The sequence below is a fragment of the Columba livia genome, chromosome 22, assembly GCF_036013475.1.
Source record: "Columba livia isolate bColLiv1 breed racing homer chromosome 22, bColLiv1.pat.W.v2, whole genome shotgun sequence".
Taxonomy (NCBI): domain Eukaryota; kingdom Metazoa; phylum Chordata; class Aves; order Columbiformes; family Columbidae; genus Columba; species Columba livia.
In genome coordinates this window covers 4496471-4524057 of record NC_088623.1, presented here as the reverse complement: position 1 = coordinate 4524057, position 27587 = coordinate 4496471, and the positions used below count along the sequence as shown (strand labels likewise).

Here is a 27587-nt window from a genome sequence, read left to right as displayed (position 1 = left end):
CCGCCCGGCGCTCTGAGCCCATGGCGTCCTTGGCCGTGGGGCTGTGCCCCCGCCCGCTGCCGCCCTCCGTGCCTGGTTCCATGCGCCGGTGCCCGCCCGGCCTGGCCAGCCCCGCCGTCGCCCCGCAGCCGGTGGGCGGCCGGTCCCCCGGGAGCCCCGGCGGGGCCAGGGCAGCGCGGCGGCTGCGACGGCGCGGCGGAGCCCCGCGGCAGCTCCCCGACGTGCGAAGCATCTTCGCGGCGCCGCGGGAACCGGCGGAGCGCGGTCACGGTCACTGCTTCGCCCTCCGCCCCCCGCGCCACGGCTGGTGCGACCTGTGCGGGGAGGCGGTGCGGGAGTGCGCCCTGCGCTGCGACCGTGAGTGCTGCCCACGCCCTGCCTGCGCCTTGCTGTCCCGCACCCCTGCCCGCATCTCCGCCTGGGCGCTTCATCCCGCTCTGTAGCTCTGCCTGTACTCTGCTTGCGCCCTGCTCGCACCCTCTCCCATCCCTTTGTCCCCGCTGTGAACCCCCAGACCCTATCTGCCTGTTCCTCGGGGGCTTGCGGGGAGAGCCCCGCACCATGCCGAGCATCCCTGGGGGGTCCCCGGTGCCCCGCGGTGCTGCGCTCCGGGAGCTGGATGGAGAAAGGGACGTGGCTGGGGTCTCCCCAAAAAGGGGCCGCTGTGCCCGGGTACAGGGCCGGGTGTTGGGCAGGGCTGCTGTGAGGTGCTGCTGGGTGGATTTGGGAAATGAAGGTTTTTCCAGGAAAGAGATTATCAGTTAATGGGCAGGGTTGTGAAGGGGTGGGCAACAGCGCTGGGCAGCAGGACTCCGTGAGTGGGAAGGATTCATGCTTGTAAAGCTTTATGGTGAGGTGTAAATTCCTCTAGAAATAATAAGTTTGTTAGTTGTTAGACACCTTGCTTTGCCCAGACTCCCCAGGTAAGAGCGTTCCTGCCATTGAGTTTCACTAACGTGTATTCCTCACGTCAGACACACCCTGTATTCATGCTTGCGTTCTGCAGGAGAGATTAATCTTTCCATCATGTGGAAGATGGCACTGAGGGTCAAACAAGGTGACCCAGCGGGGGCTGTGCAGTGGCACACACTCTGTGTCCCATGTACCTGGGCTGCTGCTCTTGGGCCACGGGGCATTTGCATGGTCCTTGGAAATGTGCGACCTGTGTTAGTTTTTGCAGCTGGGGGGGTGATGGGCAGAGGAGGTTTGAGCAAACCCATGTCATAGATAACTTGGTAGTGAGTGTGTGCTGCTGACAGTGAAACTGCTCCTTTCCAACTCAATTTGTGAGCACATTTCCTGCTGCAGGCTAGGTGGAAACTTGATGCAGCTGTAGAGTTGCACTTGGGCTTGAGTGACTCCAGGATTTGCTGGCTGGGGGCAGCTGAGCCTTTTGATTTTTGGCAGAAGCTGTTAATGCCAATGCCATTCACCCCAGGCTTGTGCCTACAAGACTAGGGGCCTCTGGGGTGAGAGCATCCTCAGCACTGGGCAGGCAGTTGTTTTTTGGGGTGAGGGAATGTGCTGTGTTTCCCCTGTTCCCAGGCTGGCTGCCCAGCTGGCAGTTCCAGGGGAGGCTTCATTGCTCGTTTGCTGGTTTGTTTCGGGGGTTATGCCAAGCAGGTGCTTTAATGCCAGCCTCGCTGGGGCAATTAGTCCCTTGCTCAGCCCCGTCTGGTTCTTACGCTTGGCTTTCTTTAGTTTATGAATCAATTAAATGTTTCTAACGGTGATTTGCATGGCGTGGTGTGAGCAGGGCTCTTACACATGCCTCCTGGTGCCGTTTGGAAATGAAGGGCAATTGGGAGAGACAGTCGCGCCATATGGCCCTGCTGCATCACATTAAGGTTTTAGCGCTGACTGCTGTTAATTAAATGTAACCTGGCCGTCACCACATGGCCAGCACAACGTGATGCAGACATACGCTGGGCTCATGGACTTGCTGTGTGGTGCGTTGTTTGAAAAAAGGTGATGTAAATATGTTTTGCTGGTGTGCACCTTTTCTTTCTGGCTGCCGTTCCTGATTAACTCCCTCAAAACATGGTCAGGGCCAGTGTGTTCCATGGGACTGCCAGCTCTGCTGTGCCTGGCACAACGGAGCAAATGTGTGAATGAACGTGCTTAAAGAAATAGTGTGGGTTTATTTGAAGCAAAATGAGCTTTGTCAGGGCTCTTGTCTTCACCAGACACCCTGCAAAGCTGTTGCAGGTCTCACATGTGAGGTGGGGTACTGGGCTGGGAGTTTTGAAATCCTGGTCTAAAGTAATAATTCACAGAATTTTGTGGTGTTGCAAATGCTATAAATAGTTGTTTTGAGGGACTTCTCCCCTGGCAGGTTTTTTCCATAGTTATATTGAAACAAATAACTCTGTTTCCCTTTTTGTTTCTGAGGAGCATTATTCAGACTGTGGAAGTTGTTCTGCCTCTAAAATTCCCCAGACAACCAGGCAGCATTGCTGGGGGCAGGAGGGAGATTTCAGTGAAGATGCTTGTAACATCATCTGCATCCCGATAGTTTATCCTTTTAAAAATGCCCGGGAGTGGCAGACGGGGTGTGCTGTCCTCCCTTGGTGAATATTTGTTTTTCTTCTAGTGCAGAGTCACTGCTTGTTTTTGACTTGCAGCCTGAGGATACTCAGGTTTTAGTTTGTACAGTTGTGGACTATTTCTATTTATATCAGATCTGCTCATCTTTAGTAAAATGGGAAAGTGGTATTTATTCCTCCTCCCTCCCAAAATGGTCCGTTTCCCTTCCTGTCCTGAGCCGGCCCCGTGGCTCTGGAGGCAGCGGACAGGCTCGTACGGAGGCTTTAGCTCAAGTCTTACCTGTGGGTAATGTGTCTGGGGCTGATGCAGATGTTGTCTGAGATGCTGGGAGCCTTTTCACAACCTTTTCACAGCCTCCAGGTCGGTCCTATGCACAGAAGATGTGCTGCTCCCGTGGGCATCAGTGCAAAGGGATGGGGAGGTGGGAGCTCGGGGGTGACTGACCCCGGGTTGTTTGTTAAAAATACTTGTTTTGAGTGCTGAATGCGATTGTAGCTGTGACATTACACGCTGCATCTTGAATATCTCATATCTAAGGTGTGTGGCTTTGTGCTGCTGGCACCTTTCAAAGTCTGAGTGCATGTTTTAAAATAGTTCTCACCACAGGAACATAAGTGTGTCCTGCTGCCAGCAGCTTTTTGCGACAGAAGAGCTGCTGTGCCTGGGGAGAAGGGGCTGGACGGGCAGGTCGCAGAGGTGCATTTTTGCTGTGTGTTTTTTTGTGTTTATTCTGGTGGGGCGGAGTGCAGTCATTTGAATGCAATGGTGACTAATGCAGCTTCCAAGCCTTCCATGTGCTTTATTTCGCTTTGGAGCTGGGACAGCAGAGGAACGAGGCTGAGCTCTGCACTGGGAAGGGGTTGGGTGGGTGGTGGTGGGAGCAGTGATGGGTCAGGCTTTGGCCGATGGCTCGAGTGCTCCCCTGGCTCTCGGAATCCCTGTTGGTGCAGTTTCAGGATTGCTGTTGCTTTTCTTTATTATTTTTCTTCCTGGCAGCATCATGCTGGTGACTCAGGGTCCCTCTGCACTGCTCAGGGTCGTCACTGGTGAGCAGGGCTTGGGGCAGCAAAATAATGTGAGCGCCTGACCTGGGTGTGGATTTTACTTTGCTCCCTTTGCATCCGAGTTCACCCTGAGATGGGCCGGTTCTTCCTGGTGGACTTTCTTATCCTTACTGTACCCATGATACCAGTGCTGATACAAAATTCCTGTTTGTATTATTGCAGCTTTTAGCAAAATCCATGGTAAGATGTGTCCCCACCCTTCACCTGACCCCATCCTCTGGTTTGGCCGGGTTGTCCCCCATTCCCATGTCTGTGCCGGACGGGCTTCCCCATGGTCTCTCATCCTGGCAGAGGGGGGCATCATTTACCACCCACATATTTCCCGGGTTGTGTTGATGAAGTCCCATGGAGTTGTTTCTTTGGCCAGGGTGTGTTAAGCCAGAGGCATCTCTTGCACATGGAGTGACCATAACCAATTTTTGTTCCTTTGCTGGCAGGACATGGTGGGTATTGTTTCTGATGGCCACAGTGTTAACAAAATAGGATGTTGTTGGCTGAAGTGTTTTTTCCTAAGAAAATCCCTCCAGCTCTCTGTGCTTCCTTGCTGGGAAGGCTGGTTGTGAAAACCTCAGCACCTGATGATCTGGGTGGCAAATGTGGTTGTGCCTGAAGAGAGATTTTTGTCCTGTAGGTCTTGTGACATGGACCTGGTTCAGTAAAGTGCTTCGGTGTGAATCTGGGTTTATGCCTCTGGTCTGAAGCCACGCTTATCTCTCAGAGCAGTTAATTCTGTGTTCCAGTACTGTGCTGAATCAGGGCCTGTTTCCTTAAGGAGGAAGTTTTTCAAACACACACAGTTTCTCTTTCTAGTTTGTAGAGCAAACTACATTTCTAATATTACTGGTTCTCCAGTAGATGTTTGCTTAAGATAATGAATTCTTTAGCAGGCGTGGATGCTCTTAAAAAGGCACAGCCCAGCCTTGCCGGGATGAGGCTCTGCTCACACCGCCAGGACACAGTGGTTCTTCATGTTCTCTCCTTCCAACACGTCCTCCCATGCTCTGTCATGTCTCTGGCCTTGCCGCTGTAAATAATAATTGCGAACAGTTCGTAGGACCTGCAGTGTTTTGCATTTGTGCCCTATATTAGCTGGCCCAGACGGATTCCTGAGGCTTCTCCTGCTGCCAGGTTGGGATGGCGCTTTGCGGGCTGAGGTCGGATGAGGACGGGGTGGGGTGCAGTGCTGGGGTGCATCCCATCCGCTGAGGCTCCCCAGGGTGAGGTGTTCCCTTCCCCGGGGGACACGGAGGTGTCGGGAGGGACAGGGACCTGCCCGGAGCAGCTCAGGTCTTCAGGGTCATGTTTCTTGCTTGCAATCCAGTCCAGTGCCTTGGGAAGGATTTATGGAGAGGGATACCAGCCAAGGCTCCAGCTCTGGCTGTGCAGGTTCGTTTTTGGCCTGTCCCTTTTCTTCCACCACTTTGTCTCTGGTGCGGTGGGTTTAGTTGAGTTTGCTGGGATGTGTATGTGTGGGGATGCTGTTGAGGTGTTGGGACAGCAAGGTGTCAATAAGCAAGTCCCCTGTGTTGTTTTAACTCATTGCTTACTTGGTGTGGTTTTTAGGATTAGTTAAATTTCACCTCTGTTTCTCCTTGAAGAACGTGTTGTGCAGGATGCTGGGAGCCTGGTCTGTTTGGAAGAGAGCAGAGGGGGGACAGTCATGATGTAGAGGGTACAAAGTGGCAGATTTCAAGCCTCCTGTTAAACTGATGTTTGTGTCCCAGCCCATCATCCAACACCTGCTATAGCTGTAACTGAGCGATGCTGTGAAAGAATTGTAGTATTGATCTAAAATCTTAGCTGACTACCTGCAGAGTTTAAATCAATATTATAAATATAATTAGTCTCAGCATATTCCTTCAATTTAACCTTTCTTAAACTGTAGAAGACTGCAGGGGAAAAGCAGTAAAGTGAAGAGGGGGTATTGGAAGGAGCCCTCCCAGTGTTCAGCTGGGTCCTGCGCTTTCTCTTGCTAATCTCTTCCGTCGGGTTGTTTTATCTTATCAAGCAAAAAGCCCCAGAAATAGAAAGTTTTCCATGGCTAACAGGACAAGCCCAGAGATGCACAAGCTCCGCTGTGTGTTGCCTCATTGCTCAAAAAAAAAAACCAAACCATCCCTTAACCCCCATCAAATGGCAGCAGATTGCAAATGGACAATGTCAATGTTTTATCTCCATGGGAGGAAAGGCCTCTCGTGGAAGCAGACGCAACTGGTGCCGGTACACGTTGCATCTCGGCAGCGTTCAGCTGCCCGCCCGGCTCCGCGTGCCTGGGAAAACATCGATCTCCCCTCGCAAGGATGACAGACGGGAAAGTGGGGGCAGCCGCTTGCTTTGGGCTCGTAACAAAGAGAATTCGCAAGATATTCAGGCATTTTCCGAAGTCAAAGTCTTGGTCTGAGAGACTCCGGCTGCTGAGGAGGCCGAGCAGGGAGGTGTTGCTGGTTAGAGGTAGGTGGGAGTGGAAATGGGGGTGTCTGGGTGTATTTGCTGGTTGTTTGGGGTTTTTGCTGCTAACTGGGTGTTAGGGGATTGCTGCGTTGCTGCAGCGCATCACTGGCAATGCACAGACCTGTGGGCTCCTGTCCGGCTGGCACTGTCCCCTGCCACCGTGCTAGTGGCACCGGCTGGCTTTAACTTCTGCCCCTTCTGCAACACTTGTCACATGAATGGAAAATTCGCCTGTTAGTAAATAATGAATTGAGAGCATCCACCCAGCAGCTGGGTTTGCAGTCCAGTCCCTGCCATGGCGCAAGGATCTCCGAGGGGTCGTTGTCTCTGAGTGGTCCTGTTGCTCTGGACAGAAAACCACCCTCTGGTTTCACCTGTTTGCAAAGGAATTAAACCCAAACCGCCTGATTTGGACCTAAAACTGCTGAGACCTGCAGACCGGAGGCGGAGATGGGGCCGGATTGATGCTGGGGGGGTGTCAGAAAGTGCTTGCGCAGGAGCTTTGCATCAAAACTAAGACCATTCCCTGCGTTTTCTCTGTGAATGCTGGAGCTGGTGGCGATGCCGTGGGTCTGCTCCCGGTGGCAGGTGACACCCGCCAGCTCTCGTGATGTCACAGGGCCACATCCTGCATCTGTCCCCTGAGGTCACCCCAAGTGACGTTGGGCATATCCCAGTTTTGAGGTGCGTGTGAATCCTCCTTGGCTGAAGGATACAGAGCTCCAAGGCAAAGGGAAGAAAGCTCCGTTCTTCGCCATTGTCTCCTTCCCATGCTCAAACACCTGCAGGTCTCCCAATGCTTTCAAACCTCATGTTGTTTCATTTCTCTTTCTTGTCTGGTTCTGAGCTTTCCCATGGCAGCTGGGTCATACTTCAAAGTTTTTCCTTAGCTTTGCTGATGTTAGGAGCATTTCTGCTTTACCCTTTATTTTAAAATGAATGCTAAGATCCTTGATAAACCAGGAACTGGAGCATTAAGATAACTCCTGCCATTTCATGATTCATTTTAACATCACACGAGGGTTTGTTTGTAGCTTGTTTGAAGTGTGTACTCTCAACACGGCTCCTCTGCAGAGGGACAGTCAGCTCCAGGGCACGACAGTCGCCCAGCACCGCTGATAGGAACCACGGATTTTAACCAGAAATCGGAGGTTATCACAAGGGATGTGTTGGGACCCTTTAGATCCTTTCTGACCTTCTCCTTTTGTCTCTGTAACCTGCAACTCTGGAGCTTGCACGGGGCTCAGATCGAAAGATGCTCCATAGCATCCGCAGTACTGGGGAGGTGGGAGCGGGCGGCTGGGGGTGAGCAGGATGACTGTGGTCCTATATTTAGGCATCTAGATGGGCATTTCTATTGGATTGTTTTACTCTACTCATCTTTATCCTCCTGAGAAACTTTATCTGTGGAGAAAGGGAAATTCCTTTCAGCCACCAAAGTTTTTCACTGTATCATGATCTGACTTTTTTTTTCTGAAGAAACTACATTTCCAAGTGTTACTTTGCTTGACTCAAATGGAAATTATCTTAAAGCGTAAGTGGAGGCATCCTGCTCCTCTTGGCAACCCTGTCACGTGGCTGCTTCCTAAAGCCGTGCTGGGTTTCTAAAATTAGTGTTCCCTGCCGGATACCGAGTGATTAGGTCTGTTAATAGGTGACGGTGACTAAGGACATGTCATGCTTTAATCCCGTAAAGAAATGCCTGGCCGTAATGGGCCTGATCCGGAGGTGTGCTTGGGAACTGTAATTTCTGTGGTCCACGTTACGTATTCCAGGTGTTTTGCCATGTGTCTTCTTCACCTGAGATGCTCGAGCCTTCCCATCCTGGCCGGCTGTGGTGCGGGGAGCAGGACGCAGTTGCCCAAACCTGAAAATTCTGGACCAAATATGTAGAATTGGACTCTCTGGTGGCGCCAGATGCTCTGGTGAGCCTGCAGCTGGAGCATCCTCAAATTGGCACCTCCAGCAAAGACTTGGTGAATGTTCCCCATTAAAAGGCTGTTCCAGTTGCTCAGAAGGTCAGGCATTAAATTACCATGTAACTGTGCAGCTTAGCTCTAATTAAAACAACCAAAAAAAGGCAAGTCTCTCTGCTTTCCCCCAGGCTTACTTGAGACAACTGGCTTGGAATAGGAGAATGATAGACAGCTCATGCCAGATGCATGTTGGATGATAAGTGATTTCCCTGTTTCCCCTGGAGATCGATGATTTTCCCCCTCAGGCATCAGCTCCCAGCGGTGCTTCAGCTCCTCTCATTCATTCCCAGGCATTCCTGTGTGTGTGTTCAGCAGAGCTGAGCAGAAATCCCTGTTTCCAGAGCAAACATGGGATATTCCTTTGCATTTCCTGCAAGCCCCACATATTCAAGACCAATGACCGAAAGAAAAAAGGAAAAGGATAAAGAAGAGTATTTAAAATACAAGCTTGCTGGCTTGGAGCAGAGTGGCAGGGACTTGGTCCTGTCTCCTCCTGTTGTGTGAACTCTCTTGCCTCAGTTTTAGGATATATTTTTTTTCAGGTCGGTGACCGCTCTGGAATTTTGGGTAGTGTAAAAAGTAAATTTAACGCTGTTTGTACAACAGTTAAAAATTAAAAGGATTAAAAGGGCCATTAAAGTGGAAGGAGGTTGTTAGCTGAAGTCAGGGCTTTGAGGGAAAGGGCTGGAGGAGCGACAGCCAGGAATACGTGAAAATTGTTGTGTTTGGTTGATGGAGCTGGCGGTGCCAAATTCTGCCCCTCAGCAGCCGTGGGTGAGCGGGACCCTGTGCCTAAAGAGGTTAAACCTGGGCTCTGCAGAGTCGGCTGTGCAATTCCTACCTTGAGCTAGTTAATATGTTACAGGAGGGGTCGGCATCCAAAGAAAACAGGCTGCGTAAATCCCTGACTTTGGTGTGTGTGCTGGGATGGGAGGTCACAGCCTGGGCTGGGGATGTGTCCATGTCCTCTCCAGGGGCGGCTTTTTGGCAATCGGATGGTAGATCCATTCCACACTCACTGTCACTCGCCTTTGAAGTGTTCATATTTAGTGACCTTAAACAGTGTGGCTTCTGTCTAACACAAAGATGCACTGGAAGGTGAGGCATCCTTTCCTCATGAAGCAGCCGAGCTTTTGCAGTGGGTGCTGTGTGGGTGACATCTCCAAGGAGCAGAGCTGGGGAGCAAACCTGCGGTTTGGTGGGACTTGAGCATGTTCTGTACTTTGTGTATTAAGGTGCATCACAGCAAGAAACACGGCTTTCCCTGAGGAGAGGGTGAAGGAGCAGCTTTTGCTCTGGTTGAGGTCCATCTCCTCATCTGGAGGAGGGTGCTTGAGTGGGGATGTGTGCCTGGCTGGCAGCTCTGGCCGTACTGGTGCCCATGAGCATCGGTCCATCCTCCAGCAGGAATGTGGTCCCTTCCCAGTCTCTGACCCCTCTCTTCTCGTTTCTCTCCCATGCAGACTGCAGATACACATGTCACCAGGAGTGCCGCAGCCTCATCCAGCTGGACTGTCCCTGGCCGGACCCGTGCCAAGGCCAGCTCTCTCCCGAGAGCACCCTGCTGCCACCCTGCAGCCAGGTACGCTGGGGAGGGGCTGTCCAGGGGGGGACACTGATTGCATCTTCTTCAGAGACCTGATTTCTTGCTCCTAAAGGGTTTTACAGGAGGCAGGTCTAGTCAGAGAAGTCAGTCCGTCTGTCCTGCAGACCTGTGCACACTGATGAGTTGCCTATATACTGGGTGCATCTTGCCTATATGCTTGTTATATTTTGTCTCTGTGCCCTGCCCAGGGGAGAGCGATCTGGTGTGATGGAGATTGTGTGCCTGGGCATCCCCTCACCATAAATGTGCATGTGGAGATTTATGTTGTGTTTAAAATGCTGCCATGGGCCAGGCTGCCCAGAGCAGAGTGGTGACCTCTGGGGACATCAGCCTTCCCTGTGAGGGAGGGTTGATACTGACATTAAATTGTGTCCCAGCGCTGGGTGCAAAGTGCTCGTAAAGAAACAGCAAAGGTGCATTTCTACTGCAGCTCATCACAGAGTTTCGAAAGAGCTCTGGCTTAATAGCCTTTTTTTTCAGAGTTTCAGTGGTCCTGGGGGATTGAGACTCTTCAATCCGTTTTAGGGATGTGCAGTAATCCCCAGGGCCTCTCCAGAAGGTTTAGCTGTTTGCTTAATCCCCCCGAGGGTCCTGCGGTGTCTGTGACACCAGCAGTGGCCTCTGAGCCGATGTGGGTGTTTGCTGGGACAGGCTGCAGCGTGGGAGACTGACGGATGCCGCGTGAGCTGAGATGTAAAATACTCAATGCTGGGGAGCTTAAAGCATTGCTCAGAAACCCGTCTGAAGTGGATCTGACTTGCACAGAGCCTTCTCAGTCTCTATATGCTTTTTAAAAACTGTTCTCTCCACTATACCCGTTCATTTATATTCCTCTTTGTGGAGGACCTTGAGGAGCTTGTGCAAAACTGGAAATGGAAACGTGCACTTTTTCTCGGAGAAGATGTGGGGTTTCTGTTGGTGGGGTTGGGTTGTCTGTGCTTTGCTGTGTAATTTCTGCAGAGCTTGGCTTGGCCAGTACATGGCTGAGTGATTGCTGCTGCGAACAATATGGTCAGGAGGGAACCTGAAGGTGGATGGGATTTGTCCTGTAGGTTATGAATTACTAAGGGACTCTGGGTGGATTCTCCACTGAGCCTTGAGGTATTTATATAAGGGCATAAAGCCAGATTTGTGTGTGTTTACATCTCCTTCAGATGTTGGGTTTCCCCCAGCAGCTTGATTTTTAGAAAAATTAGAAAAGCTTGTTTGTTCTTCAGGGTGATAACAGAAGCCAGGGGTTATTGATGGTCCTAATCATAAACACGGAGGCTGCGCTTTGTGGCAATTCATCACTCTGGCGCATCTCTGGTGTGATCCCGGGAAGGGGGGAGGCGTTTTGTGCCGAGGCAACAAAACTCTTTACAATTACAGCAGCGAACAGAAACCCATAAACCCAGCCTGAGATCAGGGATCGTACCTCTGAACCCTCCGCACAGCAAAGCACTGTCTGGAGTCTTGTTACCTGTGGCTGTAAGGCTGGGGGTGCGGGGGCTGTTTTGGGGGTGAATGAGGGTAAATCACTGCAATAAAGCTCTGTTCTCATTTGTGGATGATCAGGGGGAAAAAAAGTCGTCAAGTGTACTTGATCTCAGCCGACAAAACTGAGCACAAAGGCACGTTCCTGATGTGCTTCTGTTGGCCAAGCAGGTTTTGCCGCTTGAAGGGAGGAGGATGGAGGGAAAACAATGTCAGTATTCCAGAAAGAGACCAATAGAGTGCCTGAATACACTGGCTGGGTGGGAATTGCACACTGAAAACACAAACTTAACTTAATAGCTGGCATAGTTGGAAGCCATTAAATAGTATTATCAAACGTAAGCATCACGTAGTTAAGTACTGTTACTATGTAATACCATGCATTAACAATTTGGGCTTTGATCCAGCAAAGTACTTAAGCGCGTATTACACTTGGGTCTCAGATTAGCCTCCCTAGGTGAAATCCAGCCTCTGCTGGAGCTGACGGAGCCTCCCATGGTCTCAGCAGCACCAGGAATTTGGTCCTTGGTTTTTGCAGAGCTGGTCATGTCCTTCCCACCTGTGAACTGGTGCGGGTCACTGTTGGGTGGCTTCTCTGGGGACTGTTGCTGCTGCTGAACCAACGGGCCAAAATTACATGGGATCTTTTGCCTGGTTGGATTTTTACGGAGCTGGTCTCCCAAGCAGGGGGACCACAATGGAAAAGTAAGGGCTGGGTGGAGAAGCCCGTGGAGCAATATGGTGGGAGCGCATCCAGTTTTGCGTGGGGCACCGCAGAGCTGGCCGGACCCTGTTTGCACTGTGAAACGCTCAGGGCTGAGGCTTCAGCGAAGACTCGACGCCTGTGCTGTTCATCGGCCTAACTCTTGCTTTCTGCTCGCATTGCACATACTCAATTTAAGCCTCTTTCTCTTCTAAATATAGCGTTGAGAAGCTGAGGAGGTTTGTGCCACTGCGGAAGCACGCGTGCAGCAAGGAGGATAGCTTATTTATTTGCACTGTTACGAGCTGCTTTGTAAATGTGCCATTTGGATTCTTGCCTTCCTGTTTGAGATGCAGATGTTGCGTCCCACTTGTCTTCACATTGACATCCCGGTTTGTATTCAGGGGATGCTGCTGGCTGTGGGGTACAGAGCTATCAAAAGCTTGTAGCAATTGAAGTCCTTCAGCTAACAGATACAGAAGGAAGGGTAGGAAACGCCATCTGCAACCTATCAAGAGGGAAGAGGTTTTTGTGTGGGGGTGGTATCTTATACGAAGGTGTTGGAGCCCTTTTGGGCCAGTTGAAGGAACCTCATGACCTGAAGGAGCGAGCAATAGCTCCAGTTTACAGGAAGGGGTTTGCTGAGGTCCTTAGGGATGTGGTTGAGAGGTTGACTTGGCATTGCTGGCTTAATGATTTGACTGGATGATCTTATAGGTTTTTTCCAACCAAACCAATTCTGTGATGGTCTTACTGCAGATGGCCAAGCTGGGGAGAAGAGCCAAGGCTGTGCCTGCCAGCTCCCCGCGCTCACTGGCCTGGTGGAAAAATAGCACTTAGCAATGGTGAGATTCTGCAAATCTGATTATGCACGGCCTGGAAAAGCACTCCGTTCAGTGTTAAACTTGTTACATCCTGCGTGGAAACACCTCCTATGATTTTGTAGCTCTCCATCATATATGTGCTCTTTCTAGCCCTTCCTTTCCAGATCCAGGCTGACCCCAGGCATGGAGACCTCCCTGTACCTCTTCTGCCCTGTCCTTCGCGCTAACTCTAGCGATTCTTTATTCTTTATTGGATGGGCTGGCGGGGTCTTGTGTGAAGTATGCAAAGTGTGGGCATAGGATGGATTTATTAAGTGGAACTATACTCTCAGGCTTTGTTCCCTCTTCCTTTTCTGAGGTATGGTGGAGAATTGTTAGGGTGTATGCATGTACATTAATACTGCATTGCCTAAGCAGAGTCCTTTTTAAATTGATGCGTCAGGCTTTGCTTTAGTCCCCTCAACCTCCTCCTGAACACATGCTGGGTAAAATGCAGAATATTAGCGGGGACAGTGGTGGCTCTGGAGGGGCTGGGGGAGAGCAGGATGGAAGACGCAGCTCTGGGGATGGGTCTTCCTAGGTCTGCGGGGGCCAAGAGGAGCAGGGATGATGCTGTTGCTCTGAGGCTCTTCCTGAGGCCAACACAGCATTTTAATCAGTCTGGGGTGATTGCTTCTTGCAAACAGAACCAAGGAGCAGAACAGTGTTTTCCTGGGCTGCAATCAAAGCTGCCTCAGCCGGGTGCCAGCACTGCTGAAATCGCTCCCGCTGCTCTAAAATTAGCTGTGGAGCAGGGAGGCACTCACTGCCTCCCGAGAGTGATGACCAGGGGCTCCTAACACCCTGAGGAGGATCTGAGGCTGCATCCTCACCAGCTTCCCCCCTTCCCCATCACCTTTACCAGCATGGCTAGACTCAGTCCGGCCCTGGGTTGCTTCCCTAAGACATCAGATGCAACGCAGCTCTTGAGGATGCACTAACAGGGAAGGAGCAAGCATCCAGCGAGCCGTGGCAATGTGTTTCAGGTAGCAAAAGATGTGCTGGGGGTACCCGGGGATGGGGCAGTGCCCAGGGCCAAACCCAGTGCCTCGATGCAGCGGGGTGAGAAATTTTGCAAGAGGAAGCGGCGGGGCCGCGCGGTGTGAGCGCAGGAAGGGGAGGCGATGCTGCGCCCCAGGGACCAGACGGCGGGTGGTGAGCGAACCCTGGGGTGCCAAGAGCCGGGGGAGCAAACTGGCAGCTGTGCCCCTTCCATGCTGCCCCCGCACCACCACGCAGGGAGGCGGGTGGAGGAGGAGAGGGAAGGGTTACCCGGCACGGCTGCCTGTTAAAGAGAAATAGCTCCGCTGGCTCTGGAGGATGAGCAGAAGGAGCTATTGCAGATAAGCACCGGCAAGCTGAGGATGTGAGAGCCGGCTCGCTGCTGGCGCGGGAGCCCGAGCGGGGATCGCCCATGGTCGCCGGCCCCCCGACCCCCCCGGCGAGCTCTGTGCGCACTCAGCCTCTCGCATCCGCTGGGCTTCGATGACCCATCGGCAGCAGCATGAGCAGCGGGTACTGCAGCTTGGATGAAGACCTCGAGGATTGCTTTTTCACGGCAAAAACCTCTTTCTTCCGGAGCACACCGAGCAAGGTCCCTGCCAAGGTAACAGCTTAAAAAAAAACTAGTGCAAAGGGCTGTGCTGGCTGGGAAGTCGGGGGGTTTGTTGGCCGGGGGAGATGTCAGTGTTCCTGCACGTTTGGCTGCAGGTGCTGCCAAAATTAGCTTGCAGCTGGAGTGAGGGCAGAGCTGCTGGCAGGGAGAAGGGCTCTACCTGCCTCTTGCAGGCTCCCCATTCCACGTCTGCACTGCTGCAGGTTTTTCTCAAACACATTTCCACCTTTTGCGTGCCTGCTTGGCCCCTTCACAAGGGATCCACAGTGGAGGAGCCGACTCCAAATGTGGTTTTGCAGCTTTGGGGGGGTGCAGGCAGCAGCTCTGCCAGCTGCCATCCGTGGGTCAGGCTCCTGGCCAGGGACCTGTGGTTTGGTCTCACGAAATATGCGCCGTTGGTGAAGATTGCACCTAACAGGTGGATAGGGAGATGGGGAAGTTACAGCATTAAATTAATCCATAAACTTATGAACACAGCAATGAATCTGGTCCTTGTCTGGGTGCATGGATCTGCCTTGGAGAGAGCGCTTGGCTGGGCAGTGTTTCACCCCAGGATGAGATTTCTGTATCGGTAACATTGGCAAGGCTGCTTCATGGTTTTTTAAGTGTCTATTTAAGAAAAAAATCCCCATCGAACTTTGGGGCCCCAACCAGAACTGAGCATAAAAGGAGAAGGCGAGCGGGCGCTGCTGCGGAAGTGGGGGTTTCGCTCAGGAACAAGAGCCCGAGATGAGATCTGGCCTGGGGAGCAGCTTTTTCACTTAGAAATTCCCCTGTAAACCAGCAGCATCGACTTGCTCCTGCTCAGGCTCTGCTTATATTTGCACACCCGAGGCTGCTGAGCCAAAATCCACAGCAGGTGCTTTGTGGTTCAGCTTTCAGCATCAGGAGGGCTCTCCCGGTGACCTGGGGTTGTTCTCCTTGGGGGGAGCTTGGTCTGGGGGAGCATTTAAGTCAACTGGTAATTTTATTCTAATTTCTTCAAAGAAATTCTCCCTCGGGTTTAACATGGGATATTCCCTGTTAGCCAGCAGCTCCCTCTCGCTATGATTAACCGACCGGTACTGCTGGGTTTTTAAATGTCATTTGATGATTCATTTGTGTAGGAGATGTAAAAGGGCTCGGTGTTAGTGCAATAGGCGCTGTACCCCGCACCGGTTTAATTCTGTTCTTTTTGAGCCAGGGCGCTGCAGATTCTCAGCTACCTTTCAAAATCATCTTGATCACATTTGTGCTCAGGAACTCTCCCTTGCAGAGGGGTTGGGGGCTGCTGTGGCCCCTTTTTGCCCAGCTTCTCACCTGGATGTTTCTGGTGTGGGCAGGAGACCTTGTGGCTGCAAGATGGAGCCTTTTGGGGTTTGGTGTTATAGGGAGGAAATGGTTCCTGTGCATGGAAAAAAAATGATAAAAACAACGAAACAACACACGCCAAATCTGCTGCTCAAGCAAATGATGATGTGTGATGGGTCTGTGTGCAGAGGTGGCTCCTCGTGTTTCTCCAGCTGAGGGTGGAAACCATCCTCAGGCCTTGGTGGGAGAAGGTTTTTGGGGCTTCTTGGTGCAGGTCCTGCAGGAGCGTGAGGCTGGACCTCAGCTCTGGATGGAGCTGCTGCTGGAGTGTGGTGGGATGGAGGAGGAGGAGGTGTTGGTGTTGGTCTGGAGAGGCTGGGCTGGATGGTGGATGGAGAGCAGCAAGGAGAACGTGTGTCCGGGGAGCAGCCAGCAGAGCAGAGGGCCAGGGGACAGGCACAGCCCGAAGGTGGATGTCTCCCCTGGGTTTCGCTTTGCTCTTTCTCCCCATTTTATTATATGGCATCTTCTCTTGAGCGAGGTTGTTGAATACAGAACGTTTCTACCACTGTGAGAGCTGCGTGTGGCAGCTTTTTGCCACCAAGGTTGGTACCTGTTCCTGGCCACGGGCTAAAAACATCAACTTGCAGCCATGGAAATAAGCTGTGCTGGGCAGGAATAAGCTAAATCCAGATAACGTAGGGCTGAATGTCTTAAAAGACCTAAGAAACAATCTCTGTGCAGGAAATGTGTTGAATGCAGGGTAGGAGGAGACAGGCAGGCCTCCCACCATTAAAGAAAAATAGAGTGGAATTTGACCACTGTGATTAGAGAAACGATTTTTCTGCTTGAAATAACTGTATGAGTCTGAAGCACCTCTTTCTAGGAATTTTGTAATTCCTTTTTATTTTCAGAAGCATCAGCACAATCACTTTTCATTAGCAAAGAACCATTTTAGATCTCTGAAGTAACCTCATCCCCAGAGATCTATTACTTGGCATTTTCCTGACTCTTCAGCTGAATGGCTTCAGTGGCTCCTGCCTGAAGCGTGATTGCTTAAAACTCTGCAAAATTGCTCTTTGAGTCTTCCACCAGTAGCTAACCTGGTTTAGAGAGAGAGAAAGGAGCAAGTTTCTGTCCAAGAATAGAAAACACAAGAAGCACAGAATGCAGTTTCATCTGGGGTGGGATCCAGGGATGGGGATGATGGGACCAGCCCCTGAATTAAGGGTCCAATGTGGGGTCCTGTCCAGCCCAGCCCCCCTGGGATTGAGCTCCCTGGGAGAACCTGCTCAGCGGGGATGTGGCAGGAAAAAACGGTTTCTAAGTGAAATCTCCATGGCAATCAAAACACCGAGCCCATCTCCACTTGCTTCTAACTTCTCTGAAATGCAGCAATACTCCTCCCCTTCTCCAGTGATGCACTGCTCTCCTATCTTTTCGATCTTTTGCCTTTTCCTCTGAACCCCAAAGTAAACCGCAGCATCTTATTTGAATTTTTAAGTTTCTCAAAGGCAGTGAAATGTGGTGCGGGGCTGCTGCCTTTGCTTGATTTAGAAAGCTTTTTAAGTTGGGGGTTGACTTCTGCAATGCGAGAGGCTGTAGGAAGGGATGCTCTTCAGCTGGATCTGGAGTACCTCTCTCCTCGTAAAAATCTGTCACGGAGGCTTCATTGTTGCCTTTCTTGGCACAGAATCACTCTTTTTGGAGTATGTCACCATAACTGTGATGGCCCATGGTTGTTTTTTTTTACCTCCCCCATCCTAGCCTGTCACGAGCTCACTAGATGAGCAGTAGGATGCAAAGAGGAGGCTGGTGTGGTGACCGTGGCTGTCCCAGCCCCAGGCCATGGCCATTGTGTGTCGCAGCCGCCTGCATCTTCCCGGGCCACTTGTTCTGTGGCAGCTTTTATCCTGCCGAGCATTAGCCCAAGTGCCAGATGAGGCTCAAGTCCTTTCTTATAATTGTTCTTTCTTACAATTGAGAAATAAAGTAGGTTAAGGAAGGGGAGCCGGTTCACAGCAGGGCAGGGGGAGGACAAGGGCACATTTGCTTCTCTGCGTTGCTGCGGGTGCCCCTGGCTTGGTCCTATGCAGCCCGCGGGTCCCTATGTCTCGCTGCAGATCGCAACTGCCTGCAAATTATTTTGTGGTAGTTTCCTAGGGGATGGCAAACCCCTCGCCTGCTGGTTTTAAGTGATGCCAGCAAGCTGGCAGTGCTGGTGGAGCTCTGGCATCTGTGGCATGTTCTGCATCAGGTTTTTAACAGGTTAGGAGTGGAAGAATCCTGGCAGCTCCAGTCTCCCCATTGCTTTCCTTCCAGTTGCACATGAGGTTGGCGGGATGGGGATGATGGGAATGTGCTGGTTTTGCAGGCTGGCACATAGATGTGCTGCCCCACAGCCAGACCATCCCTAATTTCCAGCCAGGAGAGCCACGGATCCAGGAGTGACTGCCAGGGTTTAGGCACAGGCAGAGTTACTGAGCTGCTGTTTTGTTAACAGCTTGTTTCATCCTGTCCTGGTACAACAGGAAATGTGGCAACGGTTTATGGTTAATAGCTTCTGTTTTTCTTCCTTCAGTCAGAATTGCATATTTTGCACTAGAAACTTTGCAAAGCGGGGAGTCTGGGTAGGTTCGTGAAGAGCAAGAAGTAGCTGATCTGATCATCCGTGATGGAAGGAGCAGCAATTCCCTTCCCAGCCCTTTCCAGTGCTCCCCTTGCCACGGTGCTGGTGCTGCTGGGCTGGCTCAGGCCCTGCTTGCAGGTGGATCCTGGGGTCTGTGGATGCTTTGGCTTACGTTTGGGTTAATCAAAACTAATAGATGTGGTAAATAAATCAATGATGGGCAGCGTTTCTTTCCTAATGTGTGTTCCCAGACCAGGCTCTGAGCATCGCGAAGCTGCGGGACAGGCAGAGAAAGGTGGAAACTTGGAAAAAGGTTTGGGTGGGTGGGAGCTGAGCTGCCTCCCCGAGCAGAACAAACCACTGTCTGATTCCAGCTCCTGGGGGCAAAATTCCATCTCCAATAGCAGTAGCAGAGCAGCTTTGGGTGCCTTGCGGGGGTTCCCTGCCCTGGGCAGAGCTCTGCAGTGCAGCCACCCCCATGCCTGACTGGAGGAGTAGAAGCTTTTTGCAAGAACTAGGGTGCAGTGGGGGAGTTGGGGGGCTGAGCAAGCCAAGAAACCCGCAGGTACGTCTGATCTGTTGAGACACATGCATTGGGGAGGCAGGATGCTGGGGGCTGGGCAGCGGTTTGTTGGCGGAGTTGCACGGGGACGCAGTGATGTGGTGCCACCAGCACCGTGTCCCTGAGCCAGGCTGCCCGCTCCTCCTGCTGCCAGGGGTTGAGATTCCCCAGAGCACGGAACAATTAGCACCTGATGTGAAACCCTGGGGACCGGCACCACTCCAGGCCCCTGCAGTCCTGGGTGCACCGTGCGTCCTCCATGGAAACTGGGTGCCATGGGCGCGGGCTCTTAATTGCTGGCACCCGCTATTTTCCTCAGTTGAAAACATCACAAGAGGGGAGGGACCTGCCCCGCTGGGGAGAAGCAAATTGCAGTGACAGGGATGGACTGAGCCGCTCTGTTCGCTTTAGCCGTGCGTGGCTGGATGGCTGCTGGTCTGCGCCGGGTTGTGTTTGTGTCATGGATGGAGTGTAGTATATGTGCACAGCCCATCTTACTGCAGCAGCTACAAGGTGCTTTGCATGCAGGAGGAGACAGTCCTAGGGGTCTCTTGCTCCCCGCTTGCTGTGCAGTTTTTGGGGGGCAGCCCTGATGGATGGCAGCACGGCTGTGCCCATCTCCAGCACCTTGAAATGGGTGGCGTGAGGAAGTGGAGGGTTTCTCAGTGCACATCTTCTGTTAACTTAAAGGGAAGTTTTTTTGTAGTTGTTCATTTTGTTTCTTTCCCCCAGTGCTACTTTTGAAAGTCTCTACCCTTGATATTATTTTTAACGTCTCCCACACCAGCCCAGCACCTGTGTAAGACCTATTGCAGTGAAGCCTGTGCCTAAGGGCTTGGACGTATTCTGGAGTTGAAATTGTCATTATGATAAGTGAATATTTATGTGTAATTCTCAAATACCGCAGGAAAGCTTTGCTTTTATTTTCTTAAGCCACTGAACAATGACGAGACGGTAATACAGCATCAATATTCTTCCATTGGGTTACTGCTCCGGATCAGCGTTTCGAGAGGTCTCGTACTGTTTGCCAGACTCAAGCAGAAATTGCGAGCTCTCACCTGGGAATCACTTGAATCAATGTGGGCCTCTCGAGTCCCAGTACTGTAGGTGTCTTGCCAGATTGCAACCAGGATTTCTCCTCCTAAAAGAAATATCATGGGTAGCCGTGGGCAATATTGGCTTATTTACAGCTTGCTGCCTCCTTGTCTTGTGTGCTGTGGGGCTGCCTGGGAAGAGATGGGCTTTGTTCCCAAAGTTGCTTTTTTTCCCCCCTTTTTTTCTTTCTTTTTTTACTTCTTAGAGGTTACAGTGTTCGTTCTGAGTCTTACCGGCCCTGATAGCGCATCCCTTCACACTTTCTGCTCTGTGCTAATGCCAACTCCTGAGCAAACCCACAGAAAATCTGGGCGCACCACTTGCGGTTTCAGGCGGCGCTGGCGAAATGTGTTCACAGCCTGTCTGGGGGGAAGGCGGCGAGTTCTGGAAAGGCAGCCGGGTGCTCTGACATCCAAGACACACACAGGCTCGTTCGTGGCAGGTTGGGATTTTGGGATGCTGTGCTTAGAGGAGACCTGCTCTCCTGGCTGAAGGGTTTTGGGTAATCCAGGCTAAAGTGGTGGCAAAACCTTGAAGGACAAGATGAGCCTCATGTAGGGGCTTCCTAATGGTTCCTTGCTGCAGGTTATTTCCCCTGAGGACACCCAAAGGTGGCTGCTGGGCTTAACCATGCAGCCAGGGAACTCCTGGGTCAGTTTAGCTCCCTATGTTTAATGTTTTTTGGTGGCTTTTTCTTAGCTGGCTTGTGAATTTCAATTTACTTCAGGGTCACACAAGTCCTTGCTTCCATCTCATGATTACAGGAGCCATTAATTCTGCAACAGACTATTCTAGATGGGTGCTGAAGGTGACCGGGTGCTTTTTTCCTAAAATAGCTGCTTTGGGCTTGTTGACACCATCTCCAGGGGATGGGGACGGGATGCAGGGAGGTGTCCCCAGAAGCACTTGCTGCCTTTCTGCCAGGGCTCAGTTGCTTTAGCTTTTTTCTCTGGGTTTCCCTCTCCTCTCTGCGCCGCCTTCATGGTGCAGGCAAAGCACCAGCACCCAGGGACAGCCCTGGGAGCCTCAAGGGGCTCTGCAGCCACTGAGGCTGCACTTGAACTCTTAGGGTGGGAACACACAACATCCCTGCCCTACACATTCTTCCCAGCCTTCCAGCAGGTTTTCGGAAAAGAGCTCGCTGGTTCTGTGTTCCTGCAGTGCCTGGGCTCTGCCATGATGCTGGATGCGGTGGTGGAGGATCACATCCCGAAATTGCATTTTCCAGGGTGTCCGTGGCCTCTGCAGCTTGTGCAGATGGGAGGTGGGAGCGGGGGCTCCTGCTCTCGCTCCAGGCTGCTACAAACCTTCATCTCTGCACAAAACCATCTGCAACTGTGTGTTTCTGGTTCTACTTCGGCACTTCATCCAAACCTTTCGTTGCCTTTCTGCTAAATGCTCTAAACCCCGGGTCGCGTTTGAGAAGCTCCCACAAGCTGCCTCTCTGCAACAGGATTGTGTTTTCCTGTTATTTATTAGTGACATTTCCATGCCTGACCTGCAGGTGAAGCCCACCCACACACCACATCTGTCCTTTTGCCTCTAAAGGGGAAATTCCCCAAAACCTGGGCGAGAAGCAGCAGCTGTCGTCCTGCCAGGGAACCCACGCACGGTCAGACCCTGAGCAGTTTCTGACATGGGCTGGGATGCCCAGACTGGGTTTGCACTGACTGATTTATTACTCATTCAGCCAGCTTGCTGCTTGCTTGGTTTTTTTACTGCTCTGAGCTATGATTTCCAATGCTAAGGAGGAGTAATACAGCAGAGATTTGACTTCAGGTTCTGCCTGGGTGAACCTGCTGGAAGCTGGTTGAGGAGCAGCCAGGGTTTTTAAGGGGGTCCTGTGGGTGAGCAGAGCCATGAATGCTGGAAATAGGATGTGATTTTTCAATAGTGTTGCAAGAAGCAAAGAAACTCCCAGCAGGTGTAGGTGGCTTTTTTTACAAGTGGGTTTTAGATGCTGGATTCTGGTTTGTACTGGGATGTCTTTGCTGCCCTGTGCCCATTTCCCACTAACTGGTCGGTTTTGCATTACCTTCCAGTGCCTGGTCCTGGTGTGTGGAGGTGGTTTGGGGCAGGGATGTGTCATCCTGCACATTTAACCTTTTGGCTGTAGGGACCATCTCCATCTGCACCATCATTCCTTGCGTGAGCTCAGGAGCTGCGCAGCCTCCTTGTTCCTGCATTTCCCAAGCAAAAGTAGAGCTGGGCAGATGCAGTGTTACCCAATATGTAAAACAGCTAAAGCCTGTCTCTTCTGATTTCAGAATGTAGCACAAACGGTAGAAGAAGAAAAACCCAAGCCTCCGACCGTCCAGGAGATCAAACAGAAAATTGAGAAGTACAATGCAAAGGTTACAAACTGCTTGTTGATGAAGCTGGTACGTATTTGGCTGTGTTTAGGTAATGCGCAGAAAGGTCAATCCTAGTTTCTCTAAGCTGTAGGAACACATCTCCAAGGCAAGAGGGCTTGTGGCTGTTGAGTTGTTCTTGTTTTCCTTATGCAATCTGCTTTCTCTCCTGCTGGGGTTTCCTTAATTTTAATCCCGGACACTTGAGATAACCCTTCCCTGCCTCCATCCCTGCTCGACTGGCACAAGAGTCTCTGGGCAGCCTGTGCTATGAATGACTTGCCACGAACAGCTCTGGTGGGGATGAATCACAGGAGAACTCGGGCTGCGACTCTGCAGTTCAGCAGCTGTTGTAAAGTGGATTTAGAAACGCAAAGCCTTTCTAGAAAGAGACGCTTTTCTCCTCTGCCATGGCCAGGCTTGTTTAAGCTGAGGTCTAAGAACCACAGCAGATGGCTTATGTTTTGAAGCTTTGATTGCAAAATTACTTATCACCACCTGTAAGGAAAGGCTTGATATGTGGTGGGAAGACAAGGGAATGGCTTCTTTTACAAACCGGAGTACTGCAAAGGTACAAACTTTGCAGTATCATACAGAGAGGGGGGAAAACTTCTTAAAGAGTGAGTTAATTAAATCGTAGAACTTCCAAGAGCAGCAGCTACATAACTCCCTAGTGCTTGCTTACACCTGAAAATAGTAGATCTGGGGATAGGTTAAGGGACCTGTGGTGAGACAGGCTGATCTTGCATGGTGACTTATTACATGCAGAGGTGAGAATCCCATCAGTGGGGAATAAAATGTGTGGAAGATGGTTGCAAGATCCTGCTGAACACAAGGGGTAGAGATCTTCCCAGAGGTTTCCAGTCCTCACCTAATTGCGACTCCAAATTACACGCAGTGGTTTCCATAGCTGACTTATGACGGTGTTGGTTTGAAACGAGACGAGATCGCACAGACACAGGGAAGGGATGAGTCATGACCGAGTGGATGCAACAGGAGAAAAAGCAGCAGTGACTAACCCCAAATTACTGGTTACTTTTAACATGATTAATAAGAAACCCTCAACCTCCTGGCAGTACCGAGGGCTGGAAAGTCCTGCAGTCACCCACAGGCTGTAGCCCTGTAGACCAGCAAATCCCTCATAGGGGTTGAAGGACTGGAAAATCTCTCCAGAGCCTGATTCCCCCCTCTCCTTTGCTTCAGAATGACGATGGGACATACACGGGTTTCATTAAAGTGCATTTGAAGCTGCGCCGCCCCGTGACGGTGCCGGCGGGGATCCGGCCGCAGTCCATCTACGATGCCCTCAAGGAGGTGAACTTGGCCGAGATGACGGACAAGAGAACGTCCTTCTACCTGCCACTGGACGCCATCAAGCAGCTCCACATCAGCAGTACGACCACGGTGAGCGAGGTGATCCAGGGGCTCCTGAAGAAGTTCATGGTGGTGGATAATCCGCAGAAGTTTGCGCTTTTCAAGGAGATGCGGAAAGATGGGCAAGGTGAGTTGGCGCCCTCGGAGCCACCAGCTTTCCTGTGGCTGAGCAGTTTGACTGTTTTGCATTGAAGCGTTGGTCTGGGGCTGCGTGGTGTGTCAGGCAGGCAGTGCTGAAATGCCAGATGAATAAATGGCCTGAGCACCACAGGAGATGCTGCTGCTTAAGCTATTGGGGAATTAGTGGTTTTCAGAAGGGGGCTGAACTCCCCTAAGACCCCTAAGGGATCATTACAGGTCTGCGATGGAGACTCAATGAATTCACTGTGATCCTAAGGAGCATGAACCACTTTTATATGCTCTCATTGACCTTCTGAGCATCCCTCTTGCCCTGGCAGCCGAGGTCTCACCGTCAATGTCCCTGTCCCCTTGCAGTGCTTGTGCAGAAGCTCCCGCTCACCGAGTACCCCCTGTACCTGCGGCTGCTGGCGGGCCCCGACACCGATGTGCTCAGTTTTGTGTTGAAGGAAAACGAAACGGGGGAAGTTGAGGTACGTGGGTGACCCTTTCCCTTGGTTTTTACATGAACATTAGTGTTGTGGAGCCCGTGGCAGCGTTGTAGAGCTGGGAGATGCATGGCAGAGGCTATTTGCCTTCTAAAACACAGAGTATGATACCAGTTTTCCTCCACATTTAAATTAGCAGCTGAATGAACTGTATCTTACTTAAGAAAAAAAAGGTCATTTATTGGTATTAAATTATGTTGATTTTAAAAAATTAAACTTGCGCTGTAAAAATGCTGAGGCTGGTTTTGATGGCCAAACCATAATCTGTTTACAGAACCAAGCAACACCGCCCCGGAGTTAATCCTCCATAATTAGATTAGTGAAACGCTGTGATAAGTAATCCACTAATTTAAACAGAAGCCAGGGACGCTTGGGTAATAAATTTGCAGTCAGTTTTTGTCAGCAAACATGCTCCTGATGCAGATGATGCAATAAGGTGAACGGTGAAGATGATGCTCCGCCGTGATGCTGCAGGTGATGCAATAAGGTGAACGGTGCGTGCTTTACTTTCCCTCTGCTTCTGCTGTTTTTGCAGTGGGACGCGTTCTCCATCCCGGAGCTACAGAACTTCTTGATGATACTGGACAAAGAGGAGAAGGAGAAAATCCAGCAAGTGCAAAGGAAGTACGAGAAGTTTAAACAGAGACTGCAACAGACCTTGAAAGAAGCCAGAGGCAAGCCTGGATAACCCTTCGGGAAGCACTGGCCACCAGACTAAGCTAGATAATATTTTTTAAATGAAAAAGACGCTTCTCAGGACACCTTATAGTAGTCACTCTCCCTCTTCACCCTTCTATTAAGGACTGGATCACAGCACCCATAAAATGAACATGTTGCATTTTCTTCTTCTGAAACCTCTTATCCCAGGACCGGAGCCAGTCCAGGAATGGGAAGCCTGGTTTAAAACTGCCCATCAAGAAACCAAACGCAGCTGCTGGTTCGCTTCTCAGCTGTACCATTGAATGGCGAAGCTTCATGGAAAACAGCACTGAACCCACCGAGAACATCTACGGGCTCGTGTTTTGGGCAGGGTAACGCTTGCCGTTCCCACTCCTCCCAACAACTCACTGGTTCTTGTTCGGAGGTGCCGCGTGGCCGAGTTTTTGTTTCGTAAGTCGAGCGCAGGAAGCAGCAGATAAAGCGGAGGAGGTTGTTGCACCAAACCACGTGGGTGTTGCAGCTGGAAACAACTGCGGACAGACTTGTTCGGGTCTCAGGCAAGGAAACCTAAAGTTGTGACACCAAGGCAGCTGCAACACCCAGTCTGTTAGTAAGTGCTATTGAAACTAGGTAATATTAATTCGAGGAAAAGTCATCCATTTTGATTCTATTTAACTTCAAATTTTGAAAATAGATGTGAATTGAAGTAAATATCCCTGATGCTTAGCTAAATTAGCTGGTGTTTTACCGGTTTTCTACTCTGTGGGAATTGGGACCTGTGAGAAATTCTGCTTGAAAAGTGTAGAGATGATGGTTATGGCATGGGCCGGTGGTTCGATATATAGAGCATTTAGCAATACATATCCAACAGACTAACCCAGGAAAATGCAAAACCTCTGACAAATCAAACCCATGTTGAGCTATGAACAGGTCTGGCACCAAGGGAGTGTCCAAGAGGGTTATGACCAGGTTTTGCTCCCTACGTGGAGCTAGGAGAGGACAGCGTGTCCCTCTCTCTCCCTCCCTCAGGGCTCCCACGTCTCCCAAGCATCCTTCATACAAATCCTTGAGCTGGAGCATCGGTTACTGCCATAACTCCCACCAGCGACCCTGGTCACACTGATGCCGGGATTGCTGAGGGACACGGGAGGCTCGGGGACACTGGTCTGAGAGGGGACGGTCCCCACCTTTACCCTCGGTGCTTTGTCCCCAGCATGCTGCACACAGCCAGGTCCAGTCTTCCCTCTGTTTACACCGGGTGTTAAGAGAAAACGGAACGTTAATCCCGGCCGGATTCAGATGGAGCACGTGAATGGGTTTCGTGTTGACTCAATGAACAAGTGTCCCTTGGCGCTCGCTGTGATCCCACCTGCGTGAAGCGGGGAGGGAGGGGACCATGTTTTGGGTAACAGTTACCGCAGAGACAATGTAAAAGAGTCTAAAACTTACCTCAGTGCCTTTTGTTTTGGTTTGTTTTTTTTCCTTAAGCGTGAAAACTTTGCATTTGGGCTAAGGAGGAACTTGGAAGGGACTTTTGTCAAGAGGCCTTGGCAGTCCTGTCCCCCAGTTACCCCAAGTCCTGTTGTGACGAGGCTGCTTTGGGCTGTAGAGGGATGAGGAACTGTTTTGTTTCTTTCTTCAAAGTGACTGCTTGGGATTTTTGTTTCTTTTTCCCCAGATTAATACTTGAGTATGTTTGGTATAAGAGAGCAAGTGCATCACTTAAAGCCCCTCGGTTTGTTTAAACGCCACTTTCTGCAAGCTCAGCTTTAGTCAGTAGTGCGCAAGGGTTTGCTAACAGGGCTTGGCCTCCCAGCTGTACTGTACTCAACAGCCCTAATAAAGCAGCATTTTTCATGCTCTGGGGCTGTTGTCCATTTACAAGAATACTCGCTACTTCACTACGCACTCATGAAGTAATTTAAGCAACGTTTACCTAGTGCTTTTGAGTCTTGAAGGCGCCATATAAATCCTTCTGTTCAGGCAAGAGCAAGAACCCTGTAAAACCCGCCATCGGTTCTGAGATCGATCCAGCCGCTTGTTTTTAAATCCCTTCTCTTTCTGGCTAAAGGTTGTGAAGATTTCTCTTTTGGTTGTTGTTTTCTACTGGCGTTTTGGTGACCATCTCCCTCTCCCCTCCTGGAACCCAGCATGTCTTTGACATTTTGTACAAGGCATGGCTTCTTATGCAATTACCGTGAATGCTGCTGAAAACCTCCCGCAACGGGGAGGGCTCTTTCTTTGGTTATTTTTATTCAAGATATGGGGCATTTGAGGAATCAGTAGATATTGAAACTCCAATTCTCGAGTCAGTTGAGCTGTGACAAGGAGAGAAGCATCGGCCCCTTCCTTAAGCGCAAAATACTGTTGGCAGTGCCTTTGGTTGGTATATATTGTGTTGCCTTGTTTGCGTGAGTTTATTTTTCAGCTCTATTGTAAAACATGTAAAATAATGTGTATAGACTGGAATAGTAAAGCTTCTATGGCAAAGTGAAATGCATTTTTGCAATGCTGTAATTTATTTTTACTACTCCCTAGTAATTCTATGGCATTTTTAAAAAAAGGAACGGCTCACTTCCAGCTTTTTTTGAAGGTTCTGAAACTATTTGTTCATATGCAGACAGTGTAAAAGACAACAATAATAAAACTGTCAGTAATTAAAGACACCTCTTTAATTTCTTTTTCCGGCGCCCTCCTAT

General features: G+C 50.7%; 1 protein-coding gene across 3 annotated transcripts; it reads left to right on the top strand.

The window, feature by feature from the left end:
- Nucleotides 1-27550, top strand: RASSF5 (Ras association domain family member 5). Of its 3 annotated transcripts, none has more exons than XM_065038724.1 (6): nucleotides 1-357; nucleotides 9502-9620; nucleotides 22145-22258; nucleotides 23432-23729; nucleotides 24098-24213; nucleotides 24764-27550. In XM_065038724.1, exons 1-6 carry the CDS (start codon nucleotides 21-23, stop codon nucleotides 24914-24916), a joined length of 1137 nt encoding a protein of 378 aa, XP_064894796.1. In that variant the 5' UTR covers nucleotides 1-20; the 3' UTR covers nucleotides 24917-27550. The 3 variants fall into 3 exon arrangements, with proteins under 3 accessions (XP_064894796.1, XP_064894797.1, XP_064894798.1); XM_065038725.1 differs by lacking the exon at nucleotides 1-357 and adding an exon at nucleotides 4866-4997; XM_065038726.1 differs by lacking the exons at nucleotides 1-357; nucleotides 9502-9620 and adding an exon at nucleotides 13247-14292.
- The last annotated feature ends 37 nt before the right edge of the window (nucleotides 27551-27587 follow it).

What these genes read in the sequence shown, in the direction of transcription:
- RASSF5 (XM_065038724.1), top strand. Translation starts at nt 21, where the DNA reads ATGGCGTCCTTGGCCGTGGGGCTGTGCCCCCGCCCGCTGCCGCCCTCC. An exon ending in ACTGCTTGTTGATGAAGCTG is followed by an intron (nt 22,259 to 23,431) that starts GTACGTATTTGG and finishes CCTTTGCTTCAG; the next exon opens with AATGACGATGGGACATACAC. An exon ending in GATGCGGAAAGATGGGCAAG is followed by an intron (nt 23,730 to 24,097) that starts GTGAGTTGGCGC and finishes GTCCCCTTGCAG; the next exon opens with TGCTTGTGCAGAAGCTCCCG.